The sequence below is a fragment of the Poecilia formosa genome, unplaced genomic scaffold (genome assembly GCF_000485575.1).
Source record: "Poecilia formosa unplaced genomic scaffold, Poecilia_formosa-5.1.2 Scaffold2, whole genome shotgun sequence".
In the NCBI taxonomy this organism is placed as follows: domain Eukaryota; kingdom Metazoa; phylum Chordata; class Actinopteri; order Cyprinodontiformes; family Poeciliidae; genus Poecilia; species Poecilia formosa.
In genome coordinates this window covers 4325004-4349950 of record NW_006799941.1, presented here as the reverse complement: position 1 = coordinate 4349950, position 24947 = coordinate 4325004, and the positions used below count along the sequence as shown (strand labels likewise).

Here is a 24947-nt window from a genome sequence, read left to right as displayed (position 1 = left end):
CTTTAATCTTGTGGTAAAACTCTTACAGCCTTGTGTCACCTTCAGCAACAACAACAGTGATGTCCTCTGACTCAGCGTCCACCTGAAGTAGGGTGAAAAAAGGAATGAAAGGAGGAGGCAAGGCTCCGGGCTCGGGATATTGGGAATAGTGTTTTAGGGAGCCTCGGCTTCAGGGACTGACCAGCAGTCATAATATTTGTGACGAGGTCAGATTGACTTTTTGAAGAAATCAATATGTGATATAGCCTACATGCTGTTGTGAACCTGGGAGGTAATGGGATCTTTGCAACGCTTGGCTAACAGGACTCCATGCCTTTTCTCTTGTTATTCCTCTTTCTATTTTCCCTTTCTCTTTCCTCTGCCTCGCCTTACCCTCTGCTTTGCTTCCTTTGGTGAAAAGAACAGACATAACAATGAATAATGTTAATATTTAATGTCACTGTAATTGGTGGCAATTAAGTGCAATGACTGGATCATTAATTTTCTCGAGGGAGCTGCTGGAAGAGCGGAAGGGAGGGAAAAAAATCTGATTTTTCATTTTTTAAAGCCCACCTGGTCAGACAAGAAACTGTCGACTGGAACCAGTTAAAGCTTACGATCCAACAAACAGCAACAACTTCCTCCATGGCAACCAGACTACAACCAGACTGCAGCTTTGACAAACGGAGGATAGCTACAGGTCTGCATCAATCTAGACAGAAACATGTGATTAGATCTGCTGCAATCTGCTTGCAGCATCTATCTTGCTTATCGACCAATGAGATCTGACAGATGTGGAGGTTTTACACATCTGTCAGATCTCACACATATAAGAGAGGTACTGCTCTGTGCTGTTCATCATCAAAAGTTATAATAATACCTTTAATCAGAGCACCTAAATGTTTTATTTCACATGTTTTAAGCTTAAGCTTCCCAATTTTACTGTCTATTTCTGGGACAATGTTGCATCCAGGTCACTGATTTGCTTTTCTAGTTTTCAGACTGATATCCATCCAATTGTAATTAAGAAAAAAAAAAAACTAAAATAAAACTGTCTGAATACTTTTTATTGTAAATGTGAACTGATTTATATCCTTTTTGTCCCAGGATTGAATAAATAAAGAAATAATCAATTCAATATTGAAGAACCAGGCCTATCAAAGTAAAATTAAAAATCAACTACTTCAAAATTTTAAGTCTTGTTTAATACAATAAGATCTTCATATTTTAAATGTGTAATTTTTGCTTGGAATTTCAGACATGTTATCAGTAGTTAATAAAACAAAAACAATCTTAATTTTACTCAAACATATAGCTATAAAGAGTAAAATCAAAAAATCTGCATGTAGTGAATCTAAAATAACCTCAACCAACCAAAACAGATGGATAAAAACAGCAACAATCTTTGCAACAAGTGGGAATGTAAAACTGATTTTATGCTTTATGCATGTGATCTGTTCACGTCTTATGCAGACATTGAAAGTGCTATTCATGTCACTGTCACTCTGAAGGATGCTGGCCTCCTCTGATATCACAGAGACACATTCGACGACCTCGCCTGACCCCAACCAAATGTTCCCGCGACTGTTCGACCTCCTCAGCGAATGTCAGTCAAGAAAGCAGCATGTTAGGCTATAATCACACAAGCCTGACCTGACACATCATGACCCCTCCTCCCGCGCGCCCCACTACTCCGCTCCGCTACGCTTTGGCACAGGTTGCTAAGCAACAGGCTACAGGAGCACCTCTGAGTCCAACATGAGGAAAAGCTCAACACAATGACAGTGACAAACATGGAGGGCCACGGAGGTGACAAGGTGTCCCTCTGCAGAGAACAAAAATCGCCTCTTCCTCCGTCTCTCCTCGTCACACAAGCCGCTTCCGCTCATCCTTCCCATCCATTGTTTCTTCCCGTCTCCGGTCACAACACTCACAGGAATTAAGCTCCGGTGTAGTTTGGGTTTTGAGCTGACAGATGAGAGACAGGATTAATGTTCGAACTTGTCCTTCAGCGCCGCAGTTTCTGTTTACAGCAGTTTGCATGTTCACGGCGAAGCCTCAAGTGACAGTGCAGCACGAAGGAGACTTTTGTCTGCTGTTAACTTAATTAAGTTGTCAGAGGGAAGCCTTGTTGGTTTCATGCTTGTAAAAACAGTGCTAAGTGATTTATTTATTTATTACTTAATTACAAGCACAGTCTGACATGGACTGATGCAATAAAATAATCTGTTTGCATGAATTTGACTCTGATGTCTTACAAAATAAGAGATAATAAAGGTCGAACCATTTTACTTTACTTTTAATGAAATAATCTATAATTATGAAGATTAAAAAAAACCCTGAAGCACTGACCAATATATTTGATGTGTACTGATGACAAAATGTAATGTAAAATAAATAAAACATTGCTGGTTTCTTAACTGTGACTGAATGATGTTTTTTATGACTTTTTATCTTTGTGTTTTTATGATGTAAAGCACTTTGAATTGCCTTGTGCTAAATAGACGTCATTGATTAATTGATTGAATATACAGATGATCACTTAGTGTATGTTCTGAGTTTATGCTTCAAATGGCTTGAATGTGCTGTAAGAAAACAAACAGTTTTAGTAGAAAGTTGGACATCTATGACAATAAATAATAAATCAATTCAGTGTTTTCTATTTGCTCAAACCTTTAAAACTTAATGTTTTACATTTATCTACCACCAGTTTTCTTCCACTTTCAGTCTCTCTCAAAGCTCAGCTCAGTGTACAGATTGAATATTTGCTTAATAAAAACAATAATAACACAACTGAAAGTTTGTCCTGTGTGTTTGTTCAGTGCAAGCTCTCTGGCCTGACCTCAAACAGCCACTCAATTTAAACCGGCCGGAGACCGAGATGGAAAATGGGGTCAGGTCTAATCAACACCGCTGTCATGATTATGTCCACTCCACTCCAACCTGTAACCAGGCAACAGGCAGGGCTGCCACAAAACCGATGTGACAGCTGCAGGTAGATTGAAAGTGTAAAGGGTGGACAGAAACCCGTGGGTGGGTGTGTGAAGAGGGTAAAGTGGGTGAATGGCCTCATTTTTATTTACGTTTTTTCCCAGCCAGATTTTCCTTATGTCTGTCTGTCGTCACTTACATACAGGTCAGGAAAAGGCTTTTTTATATGCATAATAAACAACATTTCTGAACCCAAGATTACAAAACATACATAAGAATGGATAAATAAAGCTAAAACATATATAATTATAAAATCTTCCTCTCCTCCTGTGTTTCAATTTGAATGTATTTGTTTTAATGCATATCTTCTTGTTTGTTTGGTTATTTTACTTTTGTTGCCGTTTCTCATTCTATTATCTGGTTGATTATTTTGTAGATCAATACCCCTTTTCGCTTTTTGTCAGTTTGTCATGTTATTGTATAACACTAATTGGTCAATTTTAAAAAAGTGCATGTTCATATGTGTTTTGCAGATTATAATGACTAAGTAATCTTATGGCCAGGTTCTGTCCAGAAGTCAAAATACAGTTCCTGTACATATTCAAGAATGTCAAATTAATTTAAGGATTTTTAATTTCATTATTTTCTGAGGTTTTGAAGATTTTACAACAAAAAGCACCAGTGATTTTTAAAATCATGAACTGGGTGCTCATGTTTTGATTTATTTGAGAATATTGGCTAATCCATGCTGGCTGAAAGAATTATACATGCAGGTTAATTTTACTTCTTGAAACGTATATTTTTATCGGAACCAGAAGATTTTTAGCTAAATTGCTATTTTAGGTAGTTTAATAACTTGAAACTGAAAAAAAATAGTAAAAGTTGGCATTCACATGTGTTTGCTGTCTAAATAATTGGGCAGATTATAATGATTAAGTAATTTTATAACCTTTAAAATGACCAAATCTGGAGCTGCTGAATGATTGTGTTTCGTCTCCAGAAAGCTCAACACAATGATACAACAGTACTTTAGAGTTCACCATTCTCACCACTTTCATTGTTGTTTTAATGTTTGGACTAATTTCTCTAACCTGCAGGACAAATTCAACATTCCTCCAAAAAGTTCTCAGGGCATTTCAATTCATTTAAAGATGAAAACTTTACAAGTTATCTGGGAGTAACAACAGCATAAAAGCCATATTAAAGCCAAGCTTTAAAGGTCCTTCACATTTTATCAGAATTTGAATGAGCCAATTTCTTATGGAGAGCCAGAAAATCAGTTATTAAAAGCATGACATCCGTATAATTCTGTATCCCCACGTATAAAATCTCCAGTAGATCCTTCTTGTAACAATCTGGAAGGTAAAAGCTACTAAACATGGAGTTCATTCCTACCATGGCCTTCTGCGGACGTCGTAAAGGTCAATCTTGTTGGGCGCCCTCCAAGGAGTGGCTGCAGAGAGCAAGAAAATAAGTTCAAATAATCCTCTCACTGTCGGACATTTTCCACCAGATCAGATCAAAGTAATCATAATTTAATTCTCTCCATCAAGCCACTAGCACAGGAGGCTGATAAGACGTTCTGCAGCGGAGAACCAGATGGATTCATTTAGACTTTATCTTGCCATGAAGCAGAGGGCAGAGTGTCGACCCGATGGAGCCTACCTGGGTAGTACCGCGTCACGCCCGTGGCGCTGCCGAACACCTGCCAGCGCAGGGAGCTGTCCTCGCGCCGGTTTTCGATGAAGACTCGCTCCAGAGCCTGCGTCCAGTTGAGCTCATTCAGGATCACAGGCGCTACAGAAGAAAGAAGATTACAGATATATAATAAGCTCCAAAATAACAGAGTTTAGGCTTTAAAAAACACCTCGAAGTAATTTGAGATTTAAGTTGTTTACAGAGTACAAGGCAAGCCTGGAACTAAGAAGCAGGCCTGCTTTATTTTTGGGAATAAAGCAGGCCGGTGAAAATAGCAAATATTAGACACGTTTTTTTCATTGACTTCGTTCAAGTCATTGAATTAAAACTTACAGGTACTTACATAATAAGGCTTTTAATATTTGAATCATTTTGTATTTTTATTACTATACTTTGTCTTACATTGTTATGTATTTTAATTGATTGGGTGTATCTTTTGTGTTGTGTCATTTAGGATGTTTTAATTAATTTGTTTTAATATGAAGCAGTTAGTAACATTTGTTTAAAATGTGCTATTATTATAATTATTATTATAATTATTATTACTATTATTATTATCAACTCATCACTTTGTTCTAAAAGAAAAAAATTGTAAATTAATAAAAATAAGTTGCATTAAAAAAGTTTGTTTCTGTATAATTGTAAACATGGAGAACAATTTATTTAATAAAAGTGGTGATAACACTTTTCATAAACTTTCTATTACATTCCTGGTGTGAAAAGTTATTTAAAATTTGACTGAAAACTTGACTTTTTTAATGTTATAACAGTATTAATCATTTGTTCAAACTATTACAAGCTCAGTTAGTTTTCTGATCTTAATAAATGTATTTTTACACCTTCCCATTTTTGCACTTTAGTTCTCTCCTTTTTTAAATTTTGTGTTAAAATCTAGTTAAAAATCCCAAATAAAAAAATACTAAAACACGCTACAAAGACACTGGTCAATAAAAACCAACAAAGCTCCAGGTTCATCTCTGTAAATAAGCCAAAGGTTGAGGTGAACAACCTTGTCTCTGCCAGCAGAAGTGGGTTGAGAGCATCAGCATGGATGCATGCAGGAACCTCAGGCCAGCAGCGCCGCCTGAGCGCCGCATTAGTCTAATCTGTGTGATCTCTGCGGCGCACGCAGAGGAGATCACCTTGAAGGAGGGTCATCCTGCACGTCGCTCACAGCAGGCGGAGGAATCTGCTGCAGGTCGGACAGCAAACTACTGCAACTTTTTCTGCAGGTCTGGTAAGAAATCTGTGGCTGTTTGTTTAAAGCAGTAAAGTTACTGCGTGTGCTCCTGCAATGGCAGCCATTTTATAGAGGGAACATAACATTTTTAACCTTTAAATATTGTAATTATGAAACAGATAAATCATAATTGGACTTTCTGGTTTTGTTTAGTGTTTAAAAGCAGTTTTTTGGACAAATATTTAAAGCCAAAATCACTTCAACTGCTGAACACATTATTATTAGCTTTAAAGCTCGTCTTAAAACCCATCTATTTTACTTGGCTTTCAACTCCAGCAGGATCTAGTTTTAAATTGTATGTTTGTTTGTTATTTATTTATTGTTTATTTTATTTATTTACTTTTTTATTGTTATGTTGTGTTTTTATGTAAAGCACTTTATATCAGCTGTGGTTGTTTTAAAGTGCTTTATAAATAAAGTTGGTATGGCATGGTGAAAAAATGACTTTTTCCATTTTCAACAAGAACACGACGGATGGCTGTGAACTGTAAAACATTTCAGCATTTAGCATTTAGTTGCGTCAAATAAATTTAGTGAGTTTTGGATTTTGAGCCTAAATGTGAGTTTGTGAAAGATGAACTTATAGTATAGTAAGTTGTGCTAACTTTTTATTATGAGTTGAGAAAACTAGAGTTTTTAGGTTAGTACTTAAAAAAACTGAAAGAAGAAAAAGACAGGAGTGGGAACTATTTCCCATAGTGCTTAGCGGCTTGTTTTTGCTTCCTGAGATGAAAGTGCGTTACATTGATCTGACTCCTGTTCACACAAAATGTTTCTAGCAGAATTCATTGGGATTTTTAATAAAATTCATCACCAGATCAGAAATCTTCTTTATTTAATATGAAACAAGAATTTTAATTATTCTAAAATAAAATAAGCATTTATCTTAGCTTGGTAATGTGAGTGAAAATAATAAAAAAATGTGGCTCTAACTAGTTGAGAGCAGTTATTTTCTTGCATATTGTGAAATAATAATTTGGTTTAAATTGCAGCATTAAGTTAAAACTCACAATTCAAGATTAAAGAACTTAAAAACAATGTTTAGAAAACTCGTCTCGTGTTGTTAAATCAACTTCATGAACTTTAATTTCTGAGTTAAAACCAAAACAATTTTCTCTTTTAACTTAAATTTCATTTTCAAGTTAAAGCCACCTTCAAATGTTTTACAATGTGCAGCTGCTTATTGCAAAACAGAAAAAGGATGGAGTGAGTTGTTTTATTTCACAATGATTTAAAAATTTCTGTTTCCCATCAGTAGCAAATGGGACAAAACGAGAGGAAATGCTTTTCCAAACGGGTCCCAGTGAATGATACTTGACCTGAGTGTCTGTCAGTATTTTAACTTTCCATCCACCCACCTTGTTATTAGAATTACACAAACATGAAACATGTTGAGGGAAAACAAACTGCTGAGACGCTGATAAAGTTTTAGTGTTACAGACAATATCGTTGAATTATTATTCTGATTCCGTTACTGTGGTTCACTTAAATCCTTAGGAGTAAAACTACAGTTTTGTTCAACATTGTGGAGAATTACAGGCTGGCTTGGTTCAGCACATAGCGCTTTTAAATCTCTCCATAGGGTGCCTGTTTGCTATGTCTGCGTGGTGCTGCTCTCAGACAACATCACTTCTTCTCACTGGATAAATCAGCATAAAAATCTCAACCGTATGAGATTAAGCCTGAACTGGGGACTGGTTTAGTCTGGGATGGACTTTGGGTTAAGAGTTATAAAGTATCAAGCTACCTTCCATTTAAGTTTTAAAAAAAATAAGATTTTAGGCATCTGGAAACGCGTGTGCATGCAGAATAAAGCCTTCATCACCTATTCAACAGTAAGTGGTGTAATACACCACAGGTGGTGAATAACACAAGTACTGCATCAATATTCAACTCTCTGACTTCTACTTTGCACAGTCCTTATTTTCCTTCCACTTGTAGTTTCGGTTATTTTATTTTTTTTTCTATTCTAATAAATCCCTTCAACGACACACGACATGGAAACACACAAACACATCCAGACACTGCAAATGCTTTCAGTCTGTGCTTAATCGCCAAGCCAAAGTCAGAAGACGGGAGTGCAATCAGAGGTTTAATAGCCACCTGATTAAAGAGGAAACAAGAAGAGGCGCTGAGCTGCGGAGAACTTCACTCGCTCCTCTGATTTAATTACTCAGCCAACCAAAGCTAGATAAGCCTCAGAACAGACAAGTCCAGCTTTTCTCAACCCTGCGTTTTAATTTTACACAAATAAACGATCATTATCCACTTTTCCCATGCTTCCAATTACTGCAGCGTTTCTGACGAGACGTTGGTCTGAAGGTAGCAAATGGGCAACGAGTATTTTCTCATTCTGCTTGTCCGCTGAAAGGTCATGTTGTAAAAATATAGTCAGGCACAAAATCACCCAATCGCTAATTTATTTGCTTATTTTTCCACCAGGAAGCCATGTTCAGACATGTAAAATTTACCAAATTGCAGCATCTAAAAAGAGCTTGCCATTATTACTGTCTATCAGAGTGCAAAACAAACAACACAACAACAAACACACAGCCAAAACAGTATCTGGAGGACATGAGTGTGTGAAAGCCAAATTGCCGCCATCACCGAGGGGAGCTCCTAGATGTGTTTTTCTTCAAAATTTAAAGACAGGAGCACAAAGGAGGAGCGGAGGAGGTTAGAAACGGCTCTACAAGTGAGCAGAAACTTAAAGACCGATCTAGAGAGGGGGTAACGGATGACTGACGGAAAGAAACAAAAAAATCAACGTGAGTGAGTGGCTGCTCTACAGAAAGGAAAGGGGAAATTTCTAACCCATGTAATCAGAAGTATAAAAATCAACCAACTGAACAAAATCTAATAAAACACCCAAAAAATATTGATCAAATTCTAACATTTTCAAATATGTTTTGTAAAAGCTATTGACCGCAACACAATTGGTGATTTATGATGAAAACATATTTCCATAAGTTTTGCCTCTGTAGCTGTTTGATGATTCATGTCAAAAGGATTCATGCCAGTGATTCACTGCAAACTCCCAGAACGAGAAAGTGAAAGAGCTTCACCCCTCATAACTCAGTGTTTACATTCGCCAAGAGTCCAGATGGCGTGAAGAACCAAACGGTCGGAGCTACGGAGACACATTAGTGAAGCTTTTAGTGTCACCACATTTGCAGCATAAAATCTTCTGACTTGTGATGTCTGTGCTCTAAATATTTGTGAGGGAAATGATTGAACCAACATTTCCAGTTTGATCTAAACCTGAATAAATAACCACTAACAATAAACTATAACAGGGTGTCAAACTCATTATCGTTTTGGGCCAAATCAAGATCTCACAGGGCAGGTTCTGCCAGAATGTATTGATAAAACCTGTTCACAAATTTCTAAAAATATCAATGAATTATTAAAATTAAATAATATTATTGAACAACTTTTCAGTCCCTCTGGGATTTCATGATACTTTTTGTGATTTTTTGCAATAAAATCAAAGTGTTTTTGGTATTAATCTGGAAATATTTGAGATATTTGTGCTTATTTATGACAGTAACTGCAAGTTTTTATTACTCGCTGTAAAGATCATGGACTACAATCTGACATCAATTAAAGCTGATGCAGCTGCTTAGTACAAGTAATAAAGTTTTTGACAATTTTTGAGAAAAATCTGCAATAAACTCCCAATTATTAGCACAAAAAAACAGGGATTTGTTGATTTTGCATGAATTTCTACGGTACTTCTCAAGAACCTGGAGGAACTGATTGATATAATTTGGCAGTAAGCAGATAAAAAACTGCATTGATTAGATTGATAACATAATATTTAAGCAGAATTAGTGTTTAGACTCTAGAGGACCACATACAAAGCTGTAGCGGACCAGATTTGGCCCACGGGCCTCAAGTTTGACACATGTGTACCATAACAATAAACTATATCCATCAATCAATCAGCTTCAACTGCTTATCCTTGCAGGGTTGAGGGAATAAATAATAATTTAACCCACTTTTATTATACTATAATAATGCTACAATTGTAGTAACCAGTCAGTAAAGAAATCATGAATTTCAAAAACAGTGAAAAACTCCAACTAAAACCCGACATACGATCTAAAAAAGTTTTATCTTTTAATTGGTCATAGGTTATTATATTCTGCATTAACTGAGAAAATACGTTAAAGTTTTAAACCTTATCACAAGTCTTTTTTATAAAGATCCAAAATGGTTTCTTTTCAAGATTTTTGGTAATTTGTCCAAAAAAAATAAATCCTTTTTATGTAATTTAGATTTAGTTCTGACTTCCAGAAAACTGCAAAACAGCTGAAACGCCGAGTTGCTTTGACCTGTCATAACACTGACCATTTGAAACGTATTGAATATTTTAATCGTAAATAATTCATAATTAGTGACTATATGATGTTTTTAAGTTGATGCAAGGTGTTTTGAACTGCCTTGTTGCTTAAATGTGCTACACAAATAAACTTGATTTAGCTTGATTTATTAGTGAGTGGCTTAAATTTAAACAAGGTCAACAAGCAGCCAAAGTGCAACGAAAAAAATACTCAGAAAACCTGTTGAAATGTTAACACATTATTTTAAAAGATTACACAAAAGCAAAGTAAAATCTAAAGAATGCAGGTTTAAAACTTTCCCACATTGCTACTTAACTAACCTAACACAGTTAGTATTGAACACTTCATTCAGTGCGACTGCCGGCTGATAAGAGCCAGAAGGAGGTCCGTGTGTGTTTATGCTGCTAGCCAAAACTAAAACAGTCACATTTGAGCTGCCTCCCGCAGCGTCGGGGCAAATCTGCCAAAACACACATCCGCACACGGGAACGCATATCTGCAGGTGATCTCTGCAGAGAAACTGGCACATCAGAGATAAGAGAACACAGCAAACTAATTCTCTTTGATTTATTCAGTAAGGATATGCTGCAACTTCTCTGGACAGTTGATAAAAAGACAAATTTCCCCTGGGTGGTGGAGGTGGTGGGAGGGCGCGCTCACCCAGTCAGACGGGGCCCAGGAGCGCCGGCGTGGCCTCATCTTTCACCTGAAATGCGCTTCCCTCTGATATCTTTAAAAGGTAATTCATCAGCGCGCCGCTCCCTTGACATTTAAAGCACCCTTGGCTTTGCACCTTTATGGAGCAAGACTGCACACCAAGTAGGGAAACAATTATGAGCAGGATTTATGGAGCATCGCTGCGTGAGATCATTCCTCAACTCTCACCGCCGCGGCCGCTCCCCTCCCCCGAACGCCGGCGTTCGTACATTCTTCACCGTGATGTACCTCAGATTAAGACTGAAGCGATCTGTCCCTTATGCCCTGTATTAATCCAACTCTATAAAAATAAGTACACGGCCTTATTATGCACACAGAGCAGAAATAGCACTGCAGTAAAGCCACAAGTGGTGGCTCATGGGAAATCCGCGATGGTGTTTGAAGCCAAACCTATTAGCTGAGGCACTTTGAAGATTTGTAATCATTTACACTGAGGTGCTTACACATTGTGAGAAATTAAGTTTTAGGAACATTCTGATACAATCATTGAAAACTTTACATGAAAAGAGGGAAAACAGACCCTTTAATAATTTAATAAATTGGAACAGAGTCACCTGAAGGTGGCGGTAAAGAGTACGTTAATAGGGATTGTAACTAGTTGCATTTACTTGAGTAATTAAAAAAAAAGAAGAAAAAGAATCTTAATAGTAGCTTTACTACTCCATACTTTTGACTTATGCTTGAGTAATATTATTTATTCTTATTTGAGTAAAATTTCTGGATACTCTATCCACTGTGAGCAGGGCCGATCCAAACCTTTTTGGGGCCCTGAGCAGATGTCCATATGGAGCCCCCCCGATGCTTTATCACTCCTGTAACTTGCAATGTTTTGTTTTTTCTTTGCTTATTTATATCTGGTGAAGTTTTAACCTGTTTTTAAAATGCTATGTAAATAAATTTGACATTTGACATTATGTGTGTAAGACTGCTACTGTTATTAGCATTGTTTGTAATTAGTGTTGTTATTGCTATTGATTTCAACCTTACAGGAGTAGCAAACAAAAACAAAATGATTTTGAAAAGCAGAGTGGTGTATAAGTGCGCCGTATCCCTTTAATTATTTGAAGGTAACATCAGCTGATAAACACTAAATTTACAGTAAACAACAAGATTGATATCTTACATTTCAGTAGCTAACATACTTCATATTTATTACAGAGGACGATTACTTTCACTGGAGTACGGCTCGATTAATTTTACTTCATGTCTTCAACCTCTGCAACTCGATGCAGCTCTGCTTAATTGTTAAACTTTTCAGCCTTTTGTCTGCAAGTGATCACCAACACAATGCTGCTGACAAAGACTGAATTTAATTAACTAAAATTACTAATCAACATTCCACTTTGCAATTATAGTTATTTTGCTCTCTTTTTGTAAATGCCACGTCTTTTCAAACTCAATTGGTTGGAAAAATGTGGATTTCAGTATAGACCACAAGATTTGAGATGATTTTCTTCCTTAATTATGAACAAAACAATTATTTAGCTGATAAAACAAAGAAAAGCAAGAAGGTAATTAAACATGAGCAGCCCAGTCATCATCTCAGTTTGTGGCTGTTTCTTATTCTTGTGTCAATAAATACAAATAACAATCATTTTAAAAAAATCATTAGGTTTATAGATTTCAGTCCAAGACCTTATAATCTGATGACTACAATGTTCACACAACTTTTAGCACATTTGTCTAAATGTGCTAAAAGTTTGTCTGTGCTAAAAGATTATAAGCTAAGATTCTGTTATTAAGTGCATTTGTTTTAAATGCAACATTCTCAAATCTAATAGTTTAAGTTTTGAGCTGCATTTATCCAATCCAGATGTTAAAGTTAATACTTTATAATCAAGTGGATTTAAGAAGAAAACTGGACACCTGATCGCCTCATATGACCAACAAAGTCGGGTCCTGACTCCAACTTGGATAAGCTTTGGTCCAACCAATGTTCTTGCAATGACTGAATAGAAAATAATCTTATTCACATTCAAGTTTGTTCCTTTTGAAAAGATTGGGGCCAATTTACTTTGCCAGTGAATGGGAAACTGGTCTGCGCTTACAATGGAAGGTTCTTTTCACACTTTGTATGTTTTATATTCATATTTAAATTTCAAATTAAATAAAACCCTTTAAGCCTTTCTTTTTTTTCTTAATTACATAATCTAAATCATCTGACGGTAGCTCTGCTACTGTCCAAGTAGAAAAGCTGTGCTGCACTTATTCAGCTTGCTCTCCACAGGAGGCGCTTTATATCTGAAATTCAAAGCATTATATGCTCAGATAATACACCAATACTCGATAAAAAAAAATCCTGTTAACCTTACTCTGATTTTGTCTATATTCACTCGTCTTGATTGACTGTTACATTATTTTCCATATTTCTGTTTGCGCCTCTGAGCTGCAGATTTTTTCCCACAGCGATGTGTGTTTCTGAGAAGCAGGGATCAGATGCTGCTGTTTATTCTGAAGACCTCACAGACTCCAAATAAAAACAAACCAGCAGCCTGATGTACCAATAACTTCCTCCACAGTTCAAAAACCACTACGCAGCGGCACCTCTGCTTCTGCTGCATGTATCACCTTTCTTCTCTTCCCTGCCGTATTGTCAGCACAGTTCATTCTCCATCTCTCTCCTGCTGTTCTCCTGTTTCCTTCCTGTCTCCTCTTCTTTCCTTCAGGCCTGATTTTGAGCATGGCTGAGTGTTAAAAGAGCCTCAACCTTAAAGCCTTTCATCCCGCCGAGGGAAAACGGCAGCAACAGGAACTGGCAGCATCTCACACATTCGAACGCACAGATCCCCTCCGCCCCCAGTCTTCAGAGAGGGAAAAAGTCTTTTTATGGCTTTGTTATGAGGAGAAACAAAATGTAGAGAATAATCCAAATTCCAGTTTTTATTCTTTAAAGTTCACAAAACTGTCAAACTGTAAAGCAGCTACTTAAATTATTTTTAGCCTTAGAAATATCCTTTTGTCAACACATTGTGTAGTAAGGTGAATTTGTTGCACTGGGTATTTACTAACTGGAGAAAACTTTCTCTAAGCTAAAACCTGAAGCCATAACAAAAAATACGACTTCAGTGGTTTGAAAAAAGTATTTACACCTTTTGATCTTTACCCCAATTTGTCACAATGCAACAATAAATTTCAAGTATTTCACAGACGTTTTTGGAGAATAGATAGAAAGCAGGAAGAAAAGAATGCATGATGGTTTTCAGTTTTTTACAAATAAAAATTAGAGACTCAGTTTGGATGTGTGTCTGGACTTTGACTGGGCCATTCTAACTCTAATAGTGCATTCACACCAAATGCATTTTGCCCATCAAACCGCGTCCGACGCTTCAAGTTCGACGTGTGCACTTTGAAGTCCGACTCTTGACATTTTGCTCTAGATGCGCCAGTCTTGTCAAAATCGCTCTATACGGGATTTAAGAGGAAACTCAAACGATTACAGCATCTCCAGCATATTTCATCCAAATAAATACGTTCATTTAACATTTATTTAGTGCTTGTTTAACGCGATTAAACGTTTTTGCTGGACGGATTTGGATAGCTCAAATGTAGGGAAATATTTTCAAACAGTAAAAGTTATAACTCAACATTCCTACTTCCTTGCTGATCCTCCTTTCTATTTCTGCCTCTGTAGTCCACAGTTGTTTTGGGTTTTTTTATGAGATCACGTCGGAAAATGCACCGCTACATCACATAGCAGAGTCTCTCTGGTTGATGCTCAGTACCGAGTGGAAAAAGCTCAGATTTTCCAATTCCAGCGTCAGATGCATCAAACGCTAAAAACGCTCCGAATCGCACTGCGCTAGATGCACAAAATGCGCCTCAACGTGCCTCCACAAGGCGTTTGAATGTAAACCAAACGCGGCTGACGCTCAAAACGCGTTTGATGTGAACGTACCATTAGATCAACTGGATTCTTCTTGCCACTAAATCCAAAGATCAGATTGGAAAAGTTAATGAAATTTAAATACCTTTGTTAAATACCTTTGTCTTTAGGTTACTGCTGGTTCAATAATGCTCTGTAACAAACCTCTGAGTCTCCACAGCTGGACTGGAGGATTTAAATTCACACATAGGGACTCTTTTCACTAATTAGTTTTGATCGATTGAACTGGACTTTTTAGGGGAATCACTTCAAGGCAGCTGCATATAAATGCAAACCACATTGTTCAGATTTTTATTAGTAAAAAACTGTTAAAAAGCATATCAGTTTTGCACAAATTCAAGTTGTTCTGCCACTCAAAATCCAAATAAAATGCCCATAAGTATTTAAAATGTAGTTGTGACTCTGCTTAAGGTTTTATGTAAAACCTTAAAGATGCAAATCGTACAAAAACATAATTTATTATACATTATGTCCCAATTTTTCTGTCTGACTAATATTTTCTGGTGAACACACCTTTTCCCCCAAATAGTGTGCTTGTTATTAACAATTTCAGATTTTGTAAACATTAATCTCATCCTCCGATGGTGGGCAAACAAAAGCCAAATCTGCAGAGGAAGTGCGATAATTCAGAGAGAAACAGACAGGAGACCTCCTGAGTGCAACTCAAAGTCGTTTTTCCAATTAAAACCACAGCAGTAAATAACAAACACAGAAAATGTAATTTGTGAGCCTGGTGGTGAGTGAAGAAGAGTTTGCCGTGCTGACTGTTCTAATTAGAGTGAGGGTAAATGATAGTGCCCCTTCACTGGGCACACACTATAGGGTTGGGACGGGTGCAGGGCAAAGACAGAGAGAGAGAGAGAGAGAGAGAGAGAGAGAGAGAGAGAGAGAGAGAGAGGAGAAACAGAGTCAGTAAAGTCAGGAATGAAAGAGATGCAGCCCGCGGGTTTCAGACAGTCTTTTGGTTTTACTTTAAATCCCTTTTCCTCACTTTTTTTTTTCTATTTTCACAAATTACTTTTGCTTTTTTCCCCCTACATTTAAATCTGGTTTGATGTTGAGAGGGACTGAGTTGATCTCCAACATGGTGTGAGCTGGTTGACAGTGAAGCTTCCTCTGCTGGAGGCGATGTGTTGAAATGAAAAGCGACTACATTTGTACAAATGGAAACACACATACAGATGTACTCACTGGCTGACAAAAGCTACACGTATTTATTTGGCTGTGCCCAATCCGTAAACTGTTTTTGGGTGAAGAAGGAAGAACTTTAATAAAATATTAAGGGGACATTTATTAAGTAAGTAATAACAAGAACTAGCAAACATATTTTGTTGTGGACAAACCTGCATGTCTGAAATGTGGCTATTTTTTAAGATTCACTTTAAACCAGATAAAATGTAAAAGTCTGAATCATAAATAACCTGATGCATCTTTTTCTCTTTGTTTTTAAAACTTCACACATCTCAGCCCTCTGTTGACTTTATCTGCTGCATCTCTTGCACTCCGTGTCTTCACGCGCTGCATATGATCTTCCTCCAGAGGTGCCCCAAATTGTTACTTTTTATTCTGAAGCTTCTTTGCTGGGAGGCAGCCGCAAAGCAGACAGAGCTGCAGCAACATAAAAGCAACATTTCAACAAGCAGCAACTTTAAGGGGCTGAATGGAACATTTTTTGTTGTCGTTTGCGTCATTATGAGTTTGATTTTGCTCGGAGTTTAGACTTTTCCATGCTGATCTCATCTTAGATTTGGTTTGATTTGATGCATAGCCTTTTATTTACATGCAGTAATAACAATACGTCGCTGTTGTACGACAATGTAGCTGCAGCAAAGTGCTAAAATGTTTGCAAATAACTTTAAACTATGGTTGCAAATTGTGGTTTACGATTTCAAACCCATAACTGGAAAAGTTAAAATTTTATTTTATGAGGTTCCATCAATTTAAACCCATTTTGTTTGGATGTGAAGGCTAGGAAAGACTTTTTCTCCATTTCAATAAGGCATCAAGTGTGATTACCCCAGTTCCCCAGTGAGCAGTCAATCAGCTGTTTACAGCAACAAATTATATTCTGCTAAATTTTTCACAGTTAAAAGAAGATAAAGAAAACTGTTTGGAAGTTTTTTTTCTCCAATAGAAATCTCCATGGCTCGGCTTATAACATGAGGAAAATGTCTTGCAAGTGAAATAGTATTAATAATATTAATATTTCTTGCTGAAAAGTTAGTTGTAAATTAGTTTTGTCTTATTTCAAGTTCACTAAGACATTTGCACTGCAAACTAGACCAAAATTACAAGCTAAGATTTTGTGTTTTTGCGGTGAACAAAGGCTCGCTGTAGACAAAATAAATAACCGGCTGGTATGGGACAAAGTCTTGCAATATTAAAATTAATTTTTTTCTCAAGAAAATGCAACTTTGGTGAGGTAAGTGTAAATTAATACGATGATAAATACAAATGGCTCAAAACTCTTAATTTGAAGTAAAAACAAAAAAACTGCACTCTGCATCTGGTTAATAGTTTGTGTGGCAGCGTATGGATATCAGATATAAATTTGTGACAGAATGAGTGATAAAATACTAAAAATTATCTGTAAACACTAAATTAGTAACTTCATTCAAAGCGGCTTGGTAGTAATGATAAGTCAGAATCTGAGCTACAGAAAGTAAAAGGCTGTTTTATAATTTTAATCTGTATTAAATCCTCTGGTTTAAAATCTAAAATTCCCTGACATGTCAATATGCAGGGCTTTTATATGTGTTTCTGTACAAACAAAGGTTTTATATGCACACTCCTAGCATTTAGTAGGATTGTCTTTTACACCTTGGGGTCTTGGGTTTAAAATTTAACAATGAACTGACAGAAACGTGACAAATATTTTTTCACAAAGAGGCATATTATTGAGCTCATCTTCTCAAATTTCCTCCTCTGCAGTTATTTCCAACTTTAGGAACTTGCTTTGAGAGAATAAAACCCGTTTTTCCAAGAGAACCGTGCCCACATCAGTTTATCCGTCTGTGCCAGTGTGGCGGTGCCCGTTTTGTAATCGGCAAAGATAATTAGAAGTAAACTGCACAAATGTTTGACCTGAGCTAATTAGGAAGTTTGCAGACTTTGCAGCAGAGATCAGTAGAGGGATAATGAATTATAAAATGGTTCATTACTGCGCTTAAGGGACCTGCTCAATCTCAATAAACGGACATGGGGCCTAGCAGACACATCAAACCAAAACGCACACGACGCCTCATTGAGCCGCTGAAAGACTGCTATTAAGAGAGATTTTTTTCCACCTCTTTTATTTTATTGAAGAGTCTCCTCTTCTTCTCCGACATCTAACCTTTTGTTTTGTCGCAGCTTTTCAATTTATTCATGAATATCTCCTTTAACGTGAAAATGCTGTTTTGGGGGAATTCTCCAGATAACCTAAAAACAAACATCAGCTGTTTGCTTTATACTGTACTTTATGCTCCACAGTTTTAGCTTTAACTTCCCCTGCCTTTCCTCCAGCGTCTCCCTGAGGACCGAGTCTGCCCACTCGCTCTGCCCGTCTTCTGATAATACTAAACCCACAGATTTATTGTAGATCTGGACCCATCAGCACCCAGAGGACAACAATCTGCCCACATTAGTTTCCCCAGACATGCTCTCCAAGGCAGCCTGCAGGCTGGACGTAGAGCCAAGCATGACAGAAAATAATCCTCTTCTACCAGCCGACACAGCTCCTGTTAAAGCCGTTTGGGTTTAAAAATATTACGCCGATTCTGCAGCTTGCTTTGATACTTTCAGACAAAGCTATCGAAAATAATCAACTGAACTTAAGAGCCCCATGCAAATAGAGATATTAATTAATTTTATGTCACATCGTTTTTAGTCAAAATGTGGGGTCTGCATGAGTGAGTCCAGCCTAATGAACCTTGAACTGCTGGATTTCAGAGGTTACAGCAGTGGACGCTAATTCAGCCGCAGGCTACCAAAGGCCAACAGGGATGAAGAGCGGTGAGCTTCCCAGCCTTGGATTTGTCCAATTCTTTAAAAGTTGGCTTGCAGGAACGGTTGCTAACCTCAAATAGATGAACAGATCCTGAGCACATGCACCTTGTTCAGATCTGCCATGAGGGAAACAGAGACAGGCACCAGCATAGACTCTTTGTGTGAATGAATTAATGAATACAAATATTTCACCAACAAAAATCTAACACAAGCTGTTTACATCTGAGGTTTTTGTTACATATTTATCAATCAAAATACTGCATGTGGACTTTCTGATGTCCAGCAGACAGAAAGCATGAAACAAATGAATTATTTTTTTACCAAGTCATGATTGGTTTGACTGATTTAAGGAAACCTTAACTCTATCAAAAAGAAGTCAGCTGTCTCTTTTGTGCAGAATTGTTCTGCAAAAAAATAATAAATAAATAAAAAGTTTGAGCATGAACAGCTTGTTTAAAACCATGTTTCAGCTTCCAGTTGGATTTAAATCCAGACTTTATTACACTGTAAACATTTACAGTGTAGTAAAGTAAATTTGTAGTATTATTCAAAATGGTCAAATGTACCTTAGAAGCTTATAAAATATAATCTGAACAACATTATGTGTTTATGGTCCATAAAAACGACGTTACCTTTAAAAATCTTCCTTTCTTAGAATAGTTAAGATTGTTCAGTAAAAATAAGATTTTAATCTTAGACACATTTCACATCAACATAAGCTTAAAAATAAAACTTTTTATACAAATCCAGGTGTTCGCATCAGAAGCCACATCCATGGTAAAATACTGATTTATATGGATTTTACTGTATTTATACTGTAAACTTCTGATAATCACAGCTACCAGAAATTAGGGCTGTGTTTTTACAATGTTGGTAACTCCAAAAAAAAATCAAATTTTTATTTTAAAATGTTTTTTAATGAAAAGAAATTCATTATCTGTATGTTATAAAAGATATTCTGACTTCCCATGACTTCATATGCAGACGTGCTGCAGTAATAATGTTCAAAATTTACCGCAATATGTCTGCATTTCAATCATTTGACAGCTCAAACCAGATTAGCAAACATAATGCACAAAGAAAACGTTGAAGCAGCTCAATGCATGTCAGAGAAAGAGGATCACAGATGCACAGCCCCAAATTTTTATTGAAGTAATTTCTAAATGACTGAAAATTCAGTTGTACTCAGCTTGAAAAGAGACTCGTACTGTCATCTGGGGAGCAGGTGTCCTGAGCTACAAGCTGCAGCTTAACAAGCTGCAGACAAACTTACATCGCTCTGAGCTGAGAGGCAGAAAACAAAACATCTGATCCAGGATCCAACCCTCAAACATTTTACAGCTTGTAAATACGGACAAACAGAGAACTTGAGGTTCTGCTTAGTTTAACAACACCTTCTGTAAAAAATGTAATAAATCCTTCCCCTTGCAGCTGTTTCACTTTATAAATAACATTAGCAAACTGATTAACATAAAACAAAGTTGGAAATTAAGAAAATCATAGTAAGATGATGAATTTTGCATCAAACTAGGTTTCTAAAAAGATGCAAATGTTTGATCAGAACTTTGCCAGGGACATGCAATTTGGTTACAAAGGACCTTAAAGAATGACTCTGCACATGCAAGGCTAAAATAATTCTCAACTGCATTTTTATCAACAACTATAACACAACACACATGCTTATAATTGGATTGGCACAAATCTGCAGTTGGCAATCTGAGCAGTGCAGACCGTGCAATGGGAGCTAACTAAACAACATCAATAGTAAACATTTTCCACAGAGAAGAAGAGGAGAAAAAATAAGTAATTCCATGCACCGTGCCACTCTACTCCTTTAGATTTCACCAGGCTCAATCAAGAGCCCTTTATCCTCTGGCTCACATCCTCAGACAGGGGAACCAGAGCTGCCATAAAATGGGTCCGGGAACAATGCACAGCCTTGATTGCTCTATTGTGAGTTAGCTTTGGCCTTTGACATCTTCTCCTGAACCAAGAGTGTCTAATTCTGACAAGATTTGTCTGGAGAGACGCAGCTGGAGGGCATTGTTACAGACAGGTGCCATACACTGCCTGCTTGACAAAGAAAGTCAAGAGTAAGACAATGATGGAGAGGAAGAAACCGCTGCAGTAGAAATGTCTGCTCAGTCCCTGTTTCTCCTTTTAGTTTTTTTTAAGTCAGGGTGAAAGTGTCCAAAAGGTTAGAGAAGTAGATAACAGAGGAAGCATGTCAATGGAAACCCCAGAGGGTACATGTGTAGCGTTTTGCTCATTTAGCGGCTGCAGACTAAGGATGGTGTTATGTCTGCAGGGCTGAAGAATGCAGCGCAGGAAGGGCAAGGTCTACGATAAAAAGCATGAGCGCTAAAAAAAAGTAAAAAATACAGAAAATACAGTACGAATCAGTTTGGGAGCGAGTATCTGTCATCTGAAATCACTTTACTGTGCAAAAGTGCAAACCGATATCAAAGGAGATTGAGTTACTGAGTGAGAGTGGAGAGGATGTGTCACCCAGTCATGACCTGAATGTCTGAAGAGACCAGGAGGATGTTTGGTTTCACCGGAAAAACAGACGGCAGGCATTCATCGTTATATACATTCAGTATTTACATAAATATTAAACAAAAAATGAGGCTGATAATGAGCTTTATGACAGGACAATTTGAGCCTAAAACAAAAACAAGAGTCAAAAATTACATGATCGAGTTGCTGCAATATAAAAACTGAAAAGCATTAGTTGTTCCCATTAATGTTAAAATAATAGACTATTACAGTCATAATGTCTATAACATTTAATCAATGCTACTTTAAATTCCATACATAGAGGACAAATATAGAGTAATTAAAGCTAAATTAAGTGTTAGATTTTAAGTGGTCGTTATGCAGTTAATTAGTTAATTAAAGTGAATGTCTGCAGCGCTTCACTGACATGCTGCTTGCATCGCAGCTCGTTAACTGTACTTCTAAAACAACATGGCGGACCAAACAGCAGACATTTACTCCTTTCAGATCATGCAATTTTTAAATCTGTAATATCACAACATCTCTATTTGGACTTTAAAAAGATGCACAGATGTTGACTTTTCTTCACACTTTTAAGGCAGACTTAGAGATTGCAGTTATGTTTCAGTGGCTGAATGCCTTTGGACAGGAAATGGTAGTTTGTACCCCACAAGACCACAAACTACAATGTCTTGCAAAATCTTTGCCGAGCAACATATCTGTGAAAAACTCTGTTTTTTGTGCAAGAGTTATCAGAAAGTATGTCAAATGCCTTCCAATTTTTGGGTGATAATTTTAACGTCTAAAAGATGAGTAATTTTTGTACAACAAATGTAGAAAATACAGAACAGAGCATGTTTTATAACAAATTTAACATGAAAACACTTTCAGAAAACCTTACAAAACAAAAAAGAATCTGAAAACATCCTGTTTTTAATCTTCAAAATACCCATCTAGGTTTGTTTTTCTATGCTCAGCTCTTCCACACATCTACAAGGTCTTGACATGAAACAGTGGATTGAGTTTCGTCCACCATTATTATGTTGTAACAAGAGAAAATCTTTCTAATTACGTTTATGAATTTGGGTTCAACTTATTGCAGAAACTTCAACCTGTCGTACTACTTTTTGCTCATTTTAACAAACTCGTGATAGTAATAATAACTATGATAAATTTTCACACAATGCACTGTCAAACATCTGAGCTGCATTTAGTTGTGTCTACTGTCTTCTACTCTTTAAGTCAAATAAATTTAGTGAGTTTTAGTTTTGAACCTAAATGTGAGTTTGTGAAAGATAAACTTAAGCTGTGTTAACTTTTTATTAATTTTGTCAAACCTCCAAGAGTTTAATAAACTAGAGTTTTTAGGTTAGCACTTAAAAAACTGAAAGATGAAAAAGACAGGAGTGGGAACTATTTCCCAGAATGCTTAGCGGCTTGTTTTTGCCTCCGGAGATGGAAGTGCGTTACATTGATCTGAGTCTACATGTTATGAAGGCAAATGTTTATTTTAAATCGTGAGGACTATGTCCTGTTCACACTAAATGTTTTAAACAATTTAGTTTCATTTTTAATAAAATTCATTATCAGATCAGAAAGCAAAAATTTAAATTATTCCAAAGTAAAATAGTTATTTCAACTTGATAACGTGAGTGAAAATAGAAATGTGGCTTTTTAACGAGATGAAGGCAGTTGTTTTTTTTCTTGCATATTGTGAAATAACTATTTGGTTTAAATTGCAGCATTAAGTTAAAACTCACAATTAAAGATTAATTAACTTAAAAAACAAAGTTTAGAAAACTTGTCTCTTGTTGTTAAATCAACTTAATGAACTTTAATTTCCGAGTTAAAACCAAAACAAATTTGTTGTTGAGTTAAATGACATTGTCAAGGCAGCAGGTGGACTTTCATTTTCAAGTTAAACCATCTTCGAATGTTTTACAGTGCACTTATAATGATACATTTTATAATCTCATGTAATATAGATGTAGATTTTTGAAGGATATTCGTCTACTGTGTCTCAAAAAGCATTTTCATTATATTACTGGTGTTCTGAAAAGTGGAATAACTTACAGCCTTTGTATATATCTGTAGGAATCTGGACGGCACTGGAGGAGTAGTTGACCTTGTTTTTAAAATTTGGATCGTCGACAAACTCCAGCTCCAGGGAGGACGAGGTCTCCAGCGGAGCTTCCTCCTCTCCGTCCTCCGTCTGCTGAAACACACAATAAATAAGAGATGAATCCATGTCTAAAACAGGATTACAGAGCTGCATTTTGTAGCTTTCTACACTGCGATTGTGGGAGACGCGTATTTGTCCTCGGCATATATCAGCTTTCTTCCTGACTTTTTGAATCATGTTAAACATAAAAATGTCGATTGTTCTGCCTTCTGTCTGACCTCAAATTCAGTGGTTCTGTTCTAATCAGAGAAAAACAGCAGGTATGAGCTCAGTCATGAAACAGAGGGAGCCATTAGTAGCTATGATAACCATCACACCAACGTGGTGTTAGAAGAATTAACCCCAACAACTGGCATCACTTAATTACTGTTTATTTTCTCGCCCAGGATATTTGATTACAGACTTTCTTCTCTCCTGCCTCACAATGTGAGTATCAAACTCCCTTTCTAGGGTGTTTTGTTTGCAATTTGTAGCCATATTTTGCATCTCAGAAGAACCAAATGTCAAACAAACCCAACATATTAAAAAATTAAAAGTTTGTGTGATTTGTCGGATGAAACGATTAGAAGAAAATTTTATTTGCTTGTTTCTGATCTGACATAAAGAAGTGCATCCAATAAAAAAATTAACTACCACAACTTTACCACTTTTAATTCATTCATTTATTTTATACTTGTTGAATAAATAAAGTCCTAAATCCTGACAACAGCAAAGCTTCCTGGTTGATGCAAAAATTTCATTTTGATAAAGCAGCAAGGGTTAATTGGATGTGACACGACTGAAAAAACGTTTGTTTTGTCCAAAGAACGTGAATCAAAACCTCTTGTCCACAGCAGAAACTGATTGATGGGCTGGCTGTAATTGACTATTAAAATGCAATTACAAACTGCTGTCGGGACGAGCCAGGGGACGTTTGAGACGGAGCTGCTCTGTAACAAAACAGAGGCGGCGATAACGGTATGAAAGAAAACGACCCACGAGACGATTTCCAGCTCAACAGTTGGCAAAAAAATCTGAGGTTGACCTGAAAATGAGCAGCGACATTTAAAAAAATGACAAAAAACTAAAAAAAAAGGCTTATTAAAACATAATTCTGTATATTTCTCTTGCTCTTAGATATCTCTGTAGTTATGCTGCTGAAGTTAGGCTGCTTGAGGACAAACCAACTACTTTTTCTCACTTCCTTCTTCTTCTACTCTCCAATTTGCATTATTGGCTGTTATGTCAATTGTTAATTTTATGCTTTAAAACTTGAAGACATCAGTTGAGATATTGCTGCCAAAATCTAAATATTCTCCCTCCCTGCTATTAAAGTTTTACTTTTTATGAACTTAGAAAATAATCCTGCGTCAGTGCATCCGTTTGTCTTTTGTGCATCTGAGGCTGCGTTCACACTGCAGCTTGAAGTGACTCATTAACGATTTTTTTTGACGTAATGCGACCTGTATCCGATCTTTTCATGGCAGTGTGAACAGCACAGGTCGG

General features: G+C 36.7%; 1 protein-coding gene across 8 annotated transcripts in view; it reads right to left on the bottom strand.

The window, feature by feature from the left end:
- cacna2d2a (calcium channel, voltage-dependent, alpha 2/delta subunit 2a) overlaps window positions 1-24947 on the bottom strand; it is a 234507-nt gene that overhangs the window by 45515 nt on the left and 164045 nt on the right. For 5 of the 8 annotated variants that reach the window (XM_016670882.1, XM_016670865.1, XM_007550468.2 and 2 more), the window contains 3 exons: window positions 23354-23495; window positions 4576-4707; window positions 4306-4363 (listed from right to left, as the gene is read on the bottom strand). In XM_016670882.1, coding sequence (XP_016526368.1) covers window positions 4306-4363; window positions 4576-4707; window positions 23354-23495 — 332 coding nt within the window. The remainder of the gene's footprint in view (window positions 1-4305; window positions 4364-4575; window positions 4708-23353; window positions 23496-24947) is intronic. The other 3 variants (XM_016670866.1, XM_007550476.2, XM_016670876.1) reach the window with 1 other exon arrangement.